Genomic DNA, 15127 nt, shown 5'->3' on the forward strand with positions numbered 1-15127 from the left:
AGTTTTCTGAAAATTTTAAAACCATTTTTTCCGACAGTTCCCCGGAATTATCGCAAGCCGCGATTCATGGAGAGCCTGCGAGCCGTACTGACCGAGGAGGGACTTGTGTCCTTCGAGTGCAAGGTGGTGGGCTTCCCCACACCAGCCCTTAAATGGTTCAAGGACGGCCACGAACTGAAGCCCGGAGACGTCTACCAGCTGACAGGAACAAACTCCTTGGGCACATACTGCTGCATCGCCAGGAACTGCATGGGAGAGACCAGTAGCACTGCCGTTTTAACGGTGGAGGACATCCAGAACCAGCTTACGGACGAGGAGCGCTTGGGCTTCACTCAGCAAAACCAGGCACCCAAATTCGTGACAGGACTGAAGAGCACCGATGCCAAAATCAACGAGCCCTTCCAATTCAAGGTGGTGGTAAGGGCGACCCCAGATCCCACACTCTCGTGGTTCCGCGATGAACTTCCGATCGATCCAAACGAACGATATAACCACTACCGCGGCCAGAACGACGACTGGGTCATGGACATCAAAGCCGTTGAGTTTGTGGATCAGGCCGAGTGGAAGTGCGTGGCCGTCAATGATTTTGGCACCAGCATCACCTCCTGCTTCCTCAAGCTGCAGATTCCCAGGCACTATAAGAAGCCGCGCTTCCTGGAGTGCCTCAGAGCTGTTTTGACGGAAGAGGGAGCCGTGAACTTGGAGTGCAAGGTCATCGGAGTACCTCAGCCGGCTCTGAAGTGGTACAAAGACGGCGTGGAACTCAAGCCAGGCGATATTCATCGCATTATATCCGGACAGGACGGAACCTGCTGCCTGGGCACCTATACCTGTGAAGCACGTAACTGCATGGGCGTGGTGGCTAGCTCCGCCTCGCTTCTAGGCTTCGAAGATGCCCAAAGGAGCCAGCAGCAACAAATCAGCGAACAGCAGGAAAACGAGCTGCAGAGGAATCTTTCATTGTCCACCATCCAGGAGGAGCGAACCTCACAGCTGTACGAGACGCCTATGGGGGACATCACTATAGACGAAAAAGGCGACGTGTCCTTCTCGTTTGACGGCAAGGAGGTGTCCGTCTCCCTCTACGAGACACCTGATCTGACCGAGGAGGAGGCCCTCAAGATTGTGGAGATGTATGCGGATCAGATTTCCGAGCACGTAACGGAGCACAACATAGTCGAGTTGCCGCCTCTGCGCTTCGTCAAGGAGACCTCGCAGTCCGGAAAGCTCCTGATGGAGGCTGTCGTCATAGACATTTCGCCAGAGTACTTTAGTCATGAGGAGGATATGCGCACGGAGGCCGACATAGATGACGTGTCCATTAATGAGATAACTGTCCACGGTTCCTCCGGCATGGAGAGCCGGTTCGACCACGAGGTAGAACAATATGCACAGGAGTCATTTGACAAAATGACGGAGGAATTGTCTCTATCGGCACCAATACGCAAGCGGAAGAAGTCGAAGCCCACGGAGACTGATGAGTTTTTCAGCTTGTCCAAGGCCTCGGCTTTGGAGGGCGAGGAGGAGGATGCCTCCGACTTGCAGACATTTGTCAGTGCGCAGATGTCTACGTCTCAGAAGGATAACGACAAGGACTCTCCGGTAGCCCCGCCGCAAAGGAAGAAGTCTAAGAAGCCAACTGATAGTGATTCTTCAAAGACCACTGAAGACGAGGCGCGACTGCAGGACATTTCAGGAGCAGTGGGTGACGGGCTAATGGTTTCCCCGACCTCGCACGCCAAAGTTGTGACCGATGAGAATGAAATCAACAAGAACCTAATGGCTCTTATTCCGCTGGCCAAGTTGCTTAGGGTAATCGAGAACCACCTCGCGGCAGTGGAGAACGAGGTAATGGAACAGTCCACCATGATGATGACCCCGTCTGCGGCAGATCAGAGCATCGCTATCATCCGAAACATTGTCGATCCCATCAAGCAAATTGAATCGAAGTTGAGGGTCTACTCCGGGGAGACCCAGATAGACGCGTTGATTCAGTCCATGGATGAGGATATTCGGCAGCTGCATCTGGGCCTTCAAGTCATAGAGAAGTGTGTGGAAATCGATGAGACAGGAGCCACGTTGATCCAACGAACCAGTGTGTGCATTATCGACAGTGTGGCCGAGCAAATGAAGCGAGCCCTCGGAGAGTTGAAAGTCATGAGCCAGAAATTTGAGTCGGAGTGCCTGAGGGCCCAGATCGAACTGACAGCCGATGACATCCAGCAGGGACTCGAGATTACACAGGACACTATAAGGTCCCAGGCCTTGCTGCAGGAGGCCCAAGAGCTGGAGGCAGCCAAGCACTTCACGGAAGCCGTGGAGAAGATGCAGGAAGTTCCCGATTCCGTATCCTTTGCCACCATTTCGGAAGCCAACTTACCCAGCGAGGCGAGTTCCTTGAAACTGATCTGCCAGCCAGTGGCCAAGATCCAGGAGGCTTTGGAACGCGTCGAAATGGAGCTCTCACTCGAGGAGTCCGAGGAGCAGATCTACAAAAAGGTCCATCAAAAAGTACTCGAGAGCATTGTTGAGCCAATTAAAAGCTTACAGAGCACCTTGCAGTCGATCGAGGACAAGACGGAGTCCCTGGCCGGGTCAGACTCAATGGAGCAAAAGATCAACATGGCCATTCTAGACATTGTAACGCCGCCGCTCTTCGAGCTCAACAAGGGTCTGGAGGTTATCCTTAACGAGAAATCGGACAGCGTCGAAGGCGGAATGCTCACGGTGAGCACGGTCGAGTCGATGGTTCCTCCTTTGCAGGAGATTCAAAACGGACTGGCGCAGCTGGGCCAGGATCTAGAAAGCGGTCAAGCCGCCGAGCCTGTGGAACTCTTACCTGAACAGGCCATGGATGTGACAGATACCCAGAAACTCCTGCAGTCTTTTGCTCAGGCAGTACTGCATTTCGAAACGAATATAGAAGGGATATCCCCTCGACTTTCCTCGAGTGTGAAAATCCGCTTGACAAATCTGAAGGACGAACTTTCCTCCTTGATAAGCACCATATTAGAAAAGAATATAACTGGAAACCATGTGGAGCTGCTGAATAAGCTCAAGCGCCCCGTGGATGAGCTTAACTATTGTATTCGACAAACGGAGGTAAAGTCCATGACTGGGTCTCTGGCGGATCTTATTGAGCCGCTCAGCACGCTGCAGGAGAGCACCAAGAAAGGACGAGGGTACTTTTTGGCGGCGAGGGAGCCCGACCAAAGGACTCTGCAATCTCTCGAAAACATAAGCTGCATTATTCGTAATGCGGTCATTGATATTGAGGAACACGAGTTCCGGATTCTGCAGCAGGAGATTCAGCAAGACGAGGAGCAAGCTTCCCAACAACAGGACAAGTCCTTCAGTGCTCTGCGCAAGGTACTGGAGACGAAAGTCTCACTCGAGGAGGCAGTTGCCAACATTGAAACGCTGCAGGAGGCTTTGAACAAAATTTGCGATAATCCCAGAGCTCCAGAGCAAGTTAAGGCTTCGGCCAAGGAGGCTCAGGTGCCTCTTTTGCGAATTCTACAAACAGCCCAAGGACTGGCCAAGTTCAGTGAAGCGGAGACCACCTTCGATGTCAACGAGGCTAAAACCACCAGGATCCTCTTTGAATGCGGTAAAAGCTTTTTCGATCTGGCCAAGGCTCTGGATACTCCGGATTCCCCGTCCGGAGATAAATTCCAAAGTGCGCTGGGACAGTTTACTGACATTGTTGATCAGCAAATGCAGTCTATGGATGAGAAACTGGCCATAGCTAGTCCGTTAGCAGGCCTGATTCGTGTTCTCGAAAGTCTGCAGCCTCCTCGGGGATCACTTGAGGACGTGTCCACTTTAGATGATATGTCGGTGTTTAGGTCAGTAGCCGAATCTCTACCAACTGACTCCGTTTCGGAGAAAGCCGAGCCCGCTTCGGATAAACCATCGCGACTTGAAGTCCTCTTGACGGATCTAAACCAAGGCATTTCCGCGGTTCTTTCTCACTGTGAGGAAGGAGACGTTGCTTCTTTATCAGAAAAGTCCGCCATGCAAGTCCAGGCGGCGATGGTTAAGATGCAGGAATTGCAAAAAAGCATTGGAAACGAAATTGGAAACGTTCTGCAGGAAACGAACATCATGGATGCGGTGCACTCCATTTCCGAAGCTAGCCAGCAAGGCACCTTCGCAGAGGCACTCTGTAGTCTGGAAAAATGTGTCTTGCAAGTGGAAGAGTGCTTGGCCCACAGTGGTCCGGTGGAAAGCATCAGTGACTTGGAGCTGTCAAAGCTCAAGGTGCTGGCCAATCCCCTTCACGACTTGAGACTGTGCTGTGAGCAAATGGAAGTACAAGTAATGGAACACGTTCTAGATTTATCCACCCAGGGCGACATATCCGAGCTCAAGAGCATCGGGCAGGTACAGACAGTGTCGGAGCACATTCAGGAGGCTGTGGTGGCAGAGGAGCCTGAAGTGGAGGTGTTTGACATTCAGCAAGGAGTGGCCAGCGGCATCAGACAACTTGAGGCCTGTCTGGAGGTCACCCAGACCGACGGAAACGAGGAGCTCCAGCAGGTGGGGCACATAATGCAGCAGCTAAAGACGGATCTGCAGAGCATTCAGAGTGTTCTGGTGGCCGAAAGCGAACAGCACGAGACTGTGCTGGCTCAAGCCAAGATAGCCCGCACCATGTTCCGCCTGAAGGAGTGCCTGGTGCACACCTATGAGTCCGGGTTGGTGGACTCTCTCGAGACCGTGGAGAGTGCCTTTGAAGACATACTTCTTTCTCTGCCCATACTGGAGAGTCAGTTGGCCGAGGAAATGTTTTTCAAGATCGAAGCGGCTTTCCGGAACTTTGTACTGCGTTGTGAAGAACAGCAGGACGAAAACTTCACAGCCCTCAAGCCTTCCATTGAAAATCTGGCCCAGTCCATTGCGGCTGTGGCCTCGCATCCTACCGTCGATGTCGAGAGGTCTTCAGGGGTGGTGGTGCAGCTCCAAACCAGCCTCATGTCTGCCTTCAGAAGTCTCAATGATGTTGGCGAGCGGCTCAGCAACGAAGAATCGGCTGCTCTCCTGAAAACCCAAAATGGCTTGGTGGCCGTGTTCGATTTTATTGAGGGAAGCGAGAACTCCATACGGGTCATTGAACTTCTGCAGGAAATCGATTCCGTGGCGACTGAGCTGAAGGCCCTGTCCCAAATTCCGAGTGAGCCGTCGGTCCCGATCGACATCACCACGATTATTCAAAATGTCTCCTCTGGCAAGGCTTTCCTTACGGAAATAGAGGAGGGCCTCAAGGCCAATAGTGCCCAGTGCATCCTACTGCTCGACGAGAACACCGATGACATTGGTCAGTTGGAGGCAACACTTCTCCAAATCGAGGAGGAGATTTTGAGTCAGCCCCAGCTGACCCGGATCACCGCTAAGCAAGTGGCCCTTATAGAGGCACTGCAGGGTCAGCTCGACAATCTCAAGGAAAAACTGAATAAGCTGAGTGTGTTCTTGGCGGAACTCCAAACACAACCCGCAGTTTCTTCTTCTGAGTCTGTAGTGGAAACCGATTTGGAAGCGGAGGAAGAGGGAAGCCCAGAGGACACCGAGCCAGAAGCCAAAAAACCAAAGTTATTTGAGCTTGAAGCTCCGAAGAAGCAGCCAGTTGATACCCAGAAGTCTACAGAGGCTGAGGAAATCCATCTTGAAAGGAAACCGGAAACGGAAATTGAGTTACAAGGAACAGAAGTTACCAGGCCTACTGAAAACGAGGGCGTGACTGATGTTCTTGACGAAAAGGCATCGCTTCAAGCTATTCAAAATTTAAAACAGAAGCTTGAGGGTTTGGATAGCGATGGCAGTAACTCTATTACAACCGAGTGTCAAAACCTTCTCGAAAATCTCGAAGACTCTGTAAAGGTAGCCAAATCCATATTCAAACTTAAGGAACATATAGTTCATACTTACGATGGAAGGACACAGCAGGAAGAGGAGGGTAACAAGCTCATCGAAGAATTTATCGAATCGCTTTTGGAAGCCTGCCCAGAAGCTGCAGAGCAAGTGATGAAAAATTATCTGAAAGAAATAAAAACCAATGTTATCTTAACTAAAGCAGCCATTCAATTAATTGACGAGAGCCAAATGCTTATAAAGCCATCTTTGTTGATCTCTAAACTAGACAATCTGGAGAGCATCTCCCAAAAAATTCAAACACAGACACACGTAGATAAGTCGTCGGAAAAGATGATCAGCCTGCAACAAAGCCTAATGGATATCTTCATTATTCTAGACGACATTCTAAATGAGAAATCGGGCATTAAAAACCAAAGTATTGAAGAATTGAAATCTATCTTGCTCAGCGAATATGATTACATTGAGAAGAAACAGGGCCAACTTCACACACCAATTATCAACGGAAAGATTCAAGAAATCACACTTCGCGTTTTAAATATATGCGAGGATCTTAAAGAATTGGTACAAAATCAAATCCAAAAGAAGGCCGAAGACGCATATGTTGAAGCTTTAACACCATCCGAGGACGTAGTTGACCACAAAATCACCGAAGACTCGGAAGCTACACCAGACGAAGCAAGGGCTTTGGAGAAGCAGTCTCTGGAAGAGCAGAAATTAGATGCTAAGACCCAGAAACAAGCCGAATCGGCGTCTGAAAAGAAATCAGAGACGGCGGAAGTATCTGAAGTGCTTGCCGAGGAAATATCAGAGGAAAAGGCGGAAGAATCCAAGAAGCCGGAAGTCAAGGAATCTGAAGCTAAGTCCGATCAGGCCAAGGCTTTGGAAAAGGAGTCTCTGGAAGAGCAGCAACTAGATGCTAAGACCCAGAAACAAGCCAAATCGGCGTCTGAAAAGAAACCAGAGACGGCGGAAGTATCTGAAGTGCTTGCCGAGGAAATATCAGAGGAAAAGGCGGAAGAATCCAAGAAGCCGGAAGTCAAGGAATCTGAAGCTAAGTCCGATCAAGCCAAGGCTTTGGAGAAGGAGTCTCTGGAAGAGCAGCAACTAGATGCTAAGACCCAGAAACAAGCCAAATCGGCGTCTGAAAAGAAACCAGAGACGGCGGAAGTATCTGAGGTCCTTGCCGAGAAAATATCTGAGGAAAAGGTGGAAGAATCCAAGAAGCTGGATGTCAAGGAATCGGAAGCTAAGCCCGATCAAGCCAAGGCTTTGGAGAAGCAGTCTCTGGAAGAGCAGCAACTAGATGCTAAGATCCAGAAACAAGCCGAATCGGCGCCTGAAAAGAAATCAGAGACGGCGGAAGTATCTGAGGTCGTTGCCGAGAAAATGTCTGAGGAAAAGGTGGAAGAATCCAAGAAGCCGGAAGTCAAGGAATCTGAAGCTAAGCCCGATCAAGCCAAGGCTTTGGAGAAGCAGTCTCTGGAAGAGCAGCAACTAGATGCTAAGATCCAGAAACAAGCCGAATCGGCGGCTGAAAAGAAATCAGAGACGGCGGAAGTATCTGAGGTCTTTGCCGAGAAAATATCTGAGGAAAAGGTGGAAGAATCCAAGAAGCCGGATGTCAAGGAATCTGAAGCTAAGCCCGATCAAGCCAAGACTTTGGAGAAGCAATCTCTGGAAGAGCAGAAACTGGATGCTAAGACCCAGAAACAAGCCGAATCGGCGTCTGAAAAGAATTTAGAGATGGCGGAAGTATCTGAGGTCCTTGCCGAGAAAATATCTGAGGAAAAGGTGGAAGAATCCAAGAAGCTGGATGTCAAGGAATCGGAAGCTAAGCCCGATCAAGCCAAGGCTTTGGAGAAGCAGTCTCTGGAAGAGCAGCAACTAGATGCTAAGACCCAGAAACAAGCCGAATCGGCGTCTGAAAAAAAATCAGAGACGGCGGAAGTATCTGAAGTCCTCGCTGAGAAAATATCTGAGGAAAAGGTGGAAGAATCCAAGAAGCCGGAAGTCAAGGAATCTGAAGCTAAGCCCGATCAAGCCAAGGCTTTGGAGAAGCAGTCTCTGGAAGAGCAGCAACTAGATGCTAAGACCCAGAAACAAGCCGAATCGGCGTCTGAAAAGAAACCAGAGACGGCGGAAGTATCTGAAGTCCTTGCCGAGAAAATATCTGAGGAAAGGGTGGAAGAATCCAAGAAGCCGGAAGTCAAGGAATCTGAAGCTAAGCCCGATCAAGCCAAGGCTTTGGAGAAGCAGTCTCTGGAAGAGCAGCAACTAGATGCTAAGATCCAGAAACAAGCCGAATCGGCGGCTGAAAAGAAATCAGAGACGGCGGAAGTATCTGAGGTCTTTGCCGAGAAAATATCTGAGGAAAAGGTGGAAGAATCCAAGAAGCCGGATGTCAAGGAATCTGAAGCTAAGCCCGATCAAGCCAAGACTTTGGAGAAGCAATCTCTGGAAGAGCAGAAACTGGATGCTAAGACCCAGAAACAAGCCGAATCGGCGTCTGAAAAGAATTCAGAGATGGCGGAAGTATCTGAGGTCCTTGCCGAGAAAATATCTGAGGAAAAGGTGGAAGAATCCAAAAAGCTGGATGTCAAGGAATCGGAAGCTAAACCCGATCAAGCCAAGGCTTTGGAGAAGGAGTCTCTGGAAGAGCAGCAACTAGATGCTAAGATCCAGAAACAAGCCGAATCGGCGCCTGAAAAGAAATCAGAGACGGCGGAAGTATCTGAGGTCGTTGCCGAGAAAATGTCTGAGGAAAAGGTGGAAGAATCCAAGAAGCCGGAAGTCAAGGAATCTGAAGCTAAGCCCGATCAAGCCAAGGCTTTGGAGAAGCAGTCTCTGGAAGAGCAGCAACTAGATGCTAAGACCCAGAAACAAGCCGAATCGGCGTCTGAAAAAAAATCAGAGACGGCGGAAGTATCTGAAGTCCTCGCTGAGAAAATATCTGAGGAAAAGGTGGAAGAATCCAAGAAGCCGGAAGTCAAGGAATCTGAAGCTAAGCCCGATCAAGCCAAGGCTTTGGAGAAGAAGTCTCTGGAAGAGCAGCAACTAGATGCTAAGACCCAGAAACAAGCCAAATCGGCGTCTGAAAAGAAACCAGAGACGGCGGAAGTATCTGAGGTCCTTGCCGAAAAAATATCTGAGGAAAGGGTGGAAGAATCCAAGAAGCCGGAAGTCAAGGAATCTGAAGCTAAGCCCGATCAAGCCAAGGCTTTGGAGAAGCAGTCTCTGGAAGATCAGAAACTGTATGCTAAGACCCAGAAACAAGCCGAATCGACGGCTGAAAAGAAATCAGAGACGGCGGAAGTATCTGAGGTCCTAGCCGAGAAAATATCTGAGGAAAGGGTGGAAGAATCCAAGAAGCCGGAAGTCAAGGAATCTGAAGCTAAGCCCGATCAAGCCAAGGCTTTGGAGAAGCAGTCTCTGGAAGAGCAGCAACTAGATGCTAAGATCCAGAAACAAGCCGAATCGGCGGCTGAAAAGAAATCAGAGACGGCGGAAGTATCTGAGGTCTTTGCCGAGAAAATATCTGAGGAAAAGGTGGAAGAATCCAAGAAGCCGGATGTCAAGGAATCTGAAGCTAAGCCCGATCAAGCCAAGACTTTGGAGAAGCAATCTCTGGAAGAGCAGAAACTGGATGCTAAGACCCAGAAACAAGCCGAATCGGCGTCTGAAAAGAATTCAGAGATGGCGGAAGTATCTGAGGTCCTTGCCGAGAAAATATCTGAGGAAAAGGTGGAAGAATCCAAGAAGCTGGATGTCAAGGAATCGGAAGCTAAGCCCGATCAAGCCAAGGCTTTGGAGAAGCAGTCTCTGGAAGAGCAGCAACTAGATGCTAAGACCCAGAAACAAGCCGAATCGGCGTCTGAAAAAAAATCAGAGACGGCGGAAGTATCTGAAGTCCTCGCTGAGAAAATATCTGAGGAAAAGGTGGAAGAATCCAAGAAGCCGGAAGTCAAGGAATCTGAAGCTAAGCCAGATCAAGCCAAGGCTTTGGAGAAGCAGTCTCTGGAAGAGCAGCAACTAGATGCTAAGACCCAGAAACAAGCCAAATCGGCGTCTGAAAAGAAACCAGAGACGGCGGAAGTATCTGAGGTCCTTGCCGAAAAAATATCTGAGGAAAGGGTGGAAGAATCCAAGAAGCCGGAAGTCAAGGAATCTGAAGCTAAGCCCGATCAAGCCAAGGCTTTGGAGAAGCAGTCTCTGGAAGAGCAGAAACTGGATGCTAAGACCCAGAAACAAGCCGAATCGACGGCTGAAAAGAAATCAGAGACGGCGGAAGTATCTGAGGTCCTTGCCGAGAAAATATCTGAGGAAAAGGTGGAAGAATCCAAGAAGCCGGAAGTCAAGGAATCTGAAGCTAAGCCCGATACAGCCAAGGCTTTGGAGAAGCAGTCTCTGGACGAGCAGCAACTAGATGCTAAGACCCAGAAACAAGCCGAATCGGCGTCTGAAAAGAAATCAGAGACGGCGGAAGTATCTGAAGTGCTTGCCGAGAAAATATCTGAGGAAAGGGTGGAAGAATCCAAGAAGCCGGAAGTCAAGGAATCTGAAGCTAAGCCCGATCAAGCCAAGGCTTTGGAGAAGCAGTCTCTGGAAGAGCAGCAACTAGATGCTAAGACCCAGAAACAAGCCGAATCGGCGTCTGAAAAGAAACCAGAGACGGCGGAAGTATCTGAGGTCCTTGCCGAGAAAATATCTGAGGAAAAAGCGGAAGTGTTCAAGCAGCCGGAAGTCAAGGAATCTGAAGCTAAGCCCGATCAAGCCAAGGCTTTGGAGAAGCAGTCTCTGGAAGAGCAGAAACTGGATGAAAAGACTCAAAAACAAGGAGAATTGGAATTTGATAATAAATCAAAGAAGGCGGAAGTATCTAAAGTTCTTGGGGAGAAAATAGCTCTGGAAGAAGCTGAAGAATCCAGGCAAACGGAAGTCACGGAATCTCCCTTAGAAAGCTTGAACATTATATTTGAAAATTGGATTCAATGGGCTAAAGTCAATGGGACTATGAGCGATTTAGAATCAATTGTTGCGGAGAGGAATTTCATCTTGGATAATTTTAATGATGTCCGTGAAATTTCCAAATCTATTTCCAGTCTGAATAATAAACTAATTGATGGACCTTTGCGAAGAGACCATGGAGAGATAGAATTTATCAACGCCGTTATTGAATCGCTGTTTGAATTTTGTCCAGAAGTTGCAGGCCATGTGATGCCGAATTGCGTTCGAGAAATTAAAAGCAATTGTATATTAATTAAAGCTGCAATCCAACTAATTGATGACTGTAACATGTTCACAAAACCTTCGCTGTTGGTGCCAAAAATAGTAAATTTGGAGAGAATCGCAGAAAAGAACCAAACGATCGCACAGGTTGATAAGTCGTCTGGAAAAATGATAAATTTGCAACAGACGTTAATGGACTTTTTCGTCATATTTGACGATATTTTGGACGATAATACTGAGGTATTAAGGCCTAAAATAGAAGACCTCAAAACAGCATTGCTAAATGACTATGACTATATTGAAAATAAACAGGGAAAAATAAGTACCGCATTCGTGAACGGAAAAATTCAGATAGTAACATCCAAAATCTTGAATGTCATTGAAAACTTAAAAACACTGATTGAGGGATTGGAATTAGAATCGGCCAACGCAGAAGAATCTAAAATCCTTCCAGAAATAATACACGAGAAAGAGGCAAAGCCTGAAGAACCTGAAGAGAAAATATCTAAGAAGAAGGCGGAAGAACCCAAGCAGCCGGAAGTCAAGGAGTCGGAAGCTAAGCCGGATCAAGCCAAGGCTTTGGTGAAACAGGCTTTGGAAGAACAGAAGCTTGAAGAAAAGACCGAAAAACAAGTCAAGACCAAATCTGACAAGAAGTCGGAAAAGGCTGAAGTATCAGAGGTCCTTGCAGAGAAAATATCTGAGAAGAAACCAGAAGAAGCCAAGCAGCCGGAAGCCAAGGAGTCGGAATCTAAGCCGGATCAAGCCAAGGCTCTGGAGAAACGGGCTTTGGAAGAGCAGAAGCTTGAAGAAAAGGCCAAAAAACAAGTCAAAACTAAGTCTGAAAAGAAGTCGGAACAGGCCGAAGTATCTGAGGTCCTTGCAGAGAAAATATCTGAGAAGAAACCAGAAGAAGCCAAGCAGCCGGAAGTCAAGGATTCGGAAACTAAGTCAGATCAAGCCAAGGCTTTGGAGAAACAGGCTTTGGAAGAACAGAAGCTTGAAGAAAAGACCGAAAAACAAGTCAAGACCAAATCTGACAAGAAGTCGGAAAAGGCTGAAGTATCTGAGGTCCTTGCAGAGAAAATATCTGAGAAGAAACTAGAAGAAGCCAAGCAGCCGGAAGTCAAGGAGTCGGAAGCTAAGCCGGATCAAGCAAAGGCTCTGGAGAAACGGGCTTTGGAAGAACAGAAGCTTGAAGAAATGGCCAAAAAACAAGTCAAAACTAAGTCTGAAAAGAAGTCGGAACAGGCCGAAGTATCTGAGGTCCTTGCAGAGAAAATATCTGAGAAGAAAGCAGAAGAAGCCAAGCAGCCGGAAGTCAAGGAGTCGGAAACTAAGTCAGATCAAGCCAAGGCTTTTGAGAAACAGGCTTTGGAAGAACAGAAGCTTGAAGAAAAGACCGAAAAACAAGTCAAGACTAAATCTTACAAGCAGTCGGAAAAGGCTGAAGTATCTGGGGTCCTTGCAGAGAAAATATCTGAGAAGAAAGCAGAAGAAGCCAAGCAGCCGGAAGTCAAGGATTCAGAAACTAAGTCAGATCAAGCCAAGGCTTTGGAGAAACAGGATTTGGAAGAACAGAAGCTTGAAGAAAAGACCGAAAAACAAGTCAAGACTAAATCTGACAAGAAGTCGGAAAAGGCTGAAGTATCTGAGGTCCTTACAGAGAAAATATCTGAGAAGAAACCAGAAGAAGCCAAGCAACCGGAAGTCAAGGAGTCGGAAACTAAGCCGGATCAAGCCAAGGCTTTGGAAGAACAGAAGCTTGAAGAAAAGGCCAACAAACAAGTCAAAACTAAGTCTGAAAAGAAGCCGGAACAGGCCGAAGTATCTGAGGTCCTTGCAGAGAAAATATCTGAGAAGAAAGCAGAAGAAGCCAAGCAGCCGGAAGTCAAGGATTCAGAAACTAAGTCAGATCAAGCCAAGGCTTTGGAGAAACAGGCTTTGGAAGAACAGAAGCTTGAAGAAAAGACCGAAAAACAAGTCAAGACTAAATCTGACAAGAAGTCGGAAAAGGCTGAAGTATCTGAGGTCCTTGCAGAGAAAATATCTGAGAAGAAAGCAGAAGAAGCCAAGCAACCGGAAGTCAAGGAGTCGGAAACTAAGCCGGATCAAGCCAAGGCTTTGGAAGAACAGAAGCTTGAAGAAAAGGCCAACAAACAAGTCAAAACTAAGTCTGAAAAGAAGCCGGAACAGGCCGAAGTATCTGAGGTCCTTGCAGAGAAAATATCTGAGAAGAAACCAGAAGAAGCCAAGCAACCGGAAGTCAAGGAGTCGGAAGCTAAGCCGGATCAACCCAAGGCTTTGGAGAAACAGGCTTTGGAAGAACAGAAGCTTGAAGAAAAGACCGAAAAACAAGTCAAGACCAAATCTGACAAGAAGTCGGAAAAGGCTGAAGTATCTGAGGTCCTTGCAGAGAAAATATCTGAGAAGAAACCAGAAGAAGCCAAGCAGCCGGAAGTCAAGGAGTCGGAAGCTAAGCCGGATCAAGCAAAGGCTCTGGAGAAACGGGCTTTGGAAGAACAGAAGCTTGAAGAAATGGCCAAAAAACAAGTCAAAACTAAGTCTGAAAAGAAGCCGGAAAAGGCCGAAGTATCTGAGGTCCTTGCAGAGAAAATATCTGAGAAGAAAGCAGAAGAAGCCAAGCAGCCGGAAGTCAAGGATTCGGAAAATAAGTCAGATCAAGCCAAGGCTTTGGAGAAACAGGCTTTGGAAGAACAGAAGCTTGAAGAAAAGACCGAAAAACAAGTCAAGACCAAATCTGACAAGAAGTCGGAAAAGGCTGAAGTATCTGAGGTCCTTGCAGAGAAAATATCTGAGAAGAAACCAGAAGAAGCCAAGCAAGAAAAGGGAGAGTCAAAAGTCAAAACTAAGGCCTCAAAGCCAAAGGCCTTGGCCAAAGAAAAAGAAGTGGTACAGCAGTTAGAAGAAGAGCATAAAACACAAACAGCCTCCGAAATAGTTGCCAAGAAAGTTTTTGAAGAAAGTGAGAAAGCTGAGCAGTCCGAAGAAAGGGATGTTCCCAGCGGTAAGTTGGATGGGAAAGTATCCACACCCGCCTCCGTATCTGAGACAAATGCTAAAAGAGATATTGTCATCGATGGTGTCAAGAAAGGATCTAATGGAGACGACCAGCCAGGACAACAAAGAGAAACGGGAGAAAGGCAGGATGAAGAAACAATTGAAAAATTGCCCAGGAAACTCCTTGATCGAAAAATTGACCGACTTGAAGACTTCGCCGACTCCGAAAGCCTTCAGACATTCAAGTCAATGGACTCCGTGTATAAGGACCAGAAGGAGTCAAGGAGCGCCAAACGCCAGCCCACAGTGGACATCCAACTCACCAACCGGAATACGGCGTCGGGCAGTGACCTGAAGCTGACCTGCGGCCTGTCGGGCCACGACATGAACGTGATGTGGTTCAAGCAGGACAGCCTCATCGAGAACGGGGCCAAGTACAGAAAAACATTGGAAAACGGCCTCGCGCGCCTTGAAATCAAATCGGCCGAAGTAGGCGACTCTGGCATTTATCGCTGCATAGCGTCCAATCAGAATGGAGAAGTCGAAACTAGCTGTCTTGTGACTATATACGAAGCACCTTCGAGCCAATTTGGCACTCCGCCAATATTTACACGCAACATTCGAGGTAAGTGCCGTTTCTCTTGGGAATGCCTTGCCACCTAATGCCCTAAATCCAATGCCCGAATCGTGGCCCTAGCTTCGTTATGAACCTTGCGTTTCCCCGTAGTGTAGAGTAAGTGTAGTTATAAGTGCTCATATCTAGTGTCTAGGAGTTGGCATACTTGCATTTTTGGCTGGAAGAGAAGGCGCCCGCCAACCGCCAACCGCCATGATCTCCACATTTTTCTGTTTTTTTTTCTTAGTTATAAGGTATTCGGTTTTATGATCGGTCGTGCGTATCCCCATCGATTCGAAAGTGCCGTCGATGCGATGCGCGAGTTGAAGGTAAATGAGGCAGGCGGACTTCAGCATGGCGCAGAAATAGCCGCTTTAAATAGCCCAATTA

General features: G+C 48.0%; 1 protein-coding gene across 13 annotated transcripts in view; it reads left to right on the forward strand.

Annotated features, from left to right (window-relative positions):
* Window positions 1-15127, forward strand: part of LOC6496176 (myosin light chain kinase, smooth muscle) — a 40686-nt gene that overhangs the window by 4206 nt on the left and 21353 nt on the right. For 7 of the 13 annotated variants that reach the window (XM_032450137.2, XM_032450145.2, XM_032450146.2 and 4 more), the window contains one exon: window positions 38-14746. In XM_032450137.2, coding sequence (XP_032306028.1) covers window positions 38-14746 — 14709 coding nt within the window. The remainder of the gene's footprint in view (window positions 1-37; window positions 14747-15127) is intronic. The other 6 variants (XM_032450140.2, XM_032450141.2, XM_032450144.2 and 3 more) reach the window with 6 other exon arrangements.

This window comes from Drosophila ananassae, chromosome 3L (assembly GCF_017639315.1).
Source record: "Drosophila ananassae strain 14024-0371.13 chromosome 3L, ASM1763931v2, whole genome shotgun sequence".
Taxonomy (NCBI): domain Eukaryota; kingdom Metazoa; phylum Arthropoda; class Insecta; order Diptera; family Drosophilidae; genus Drosophila; species Drosophila ananassae.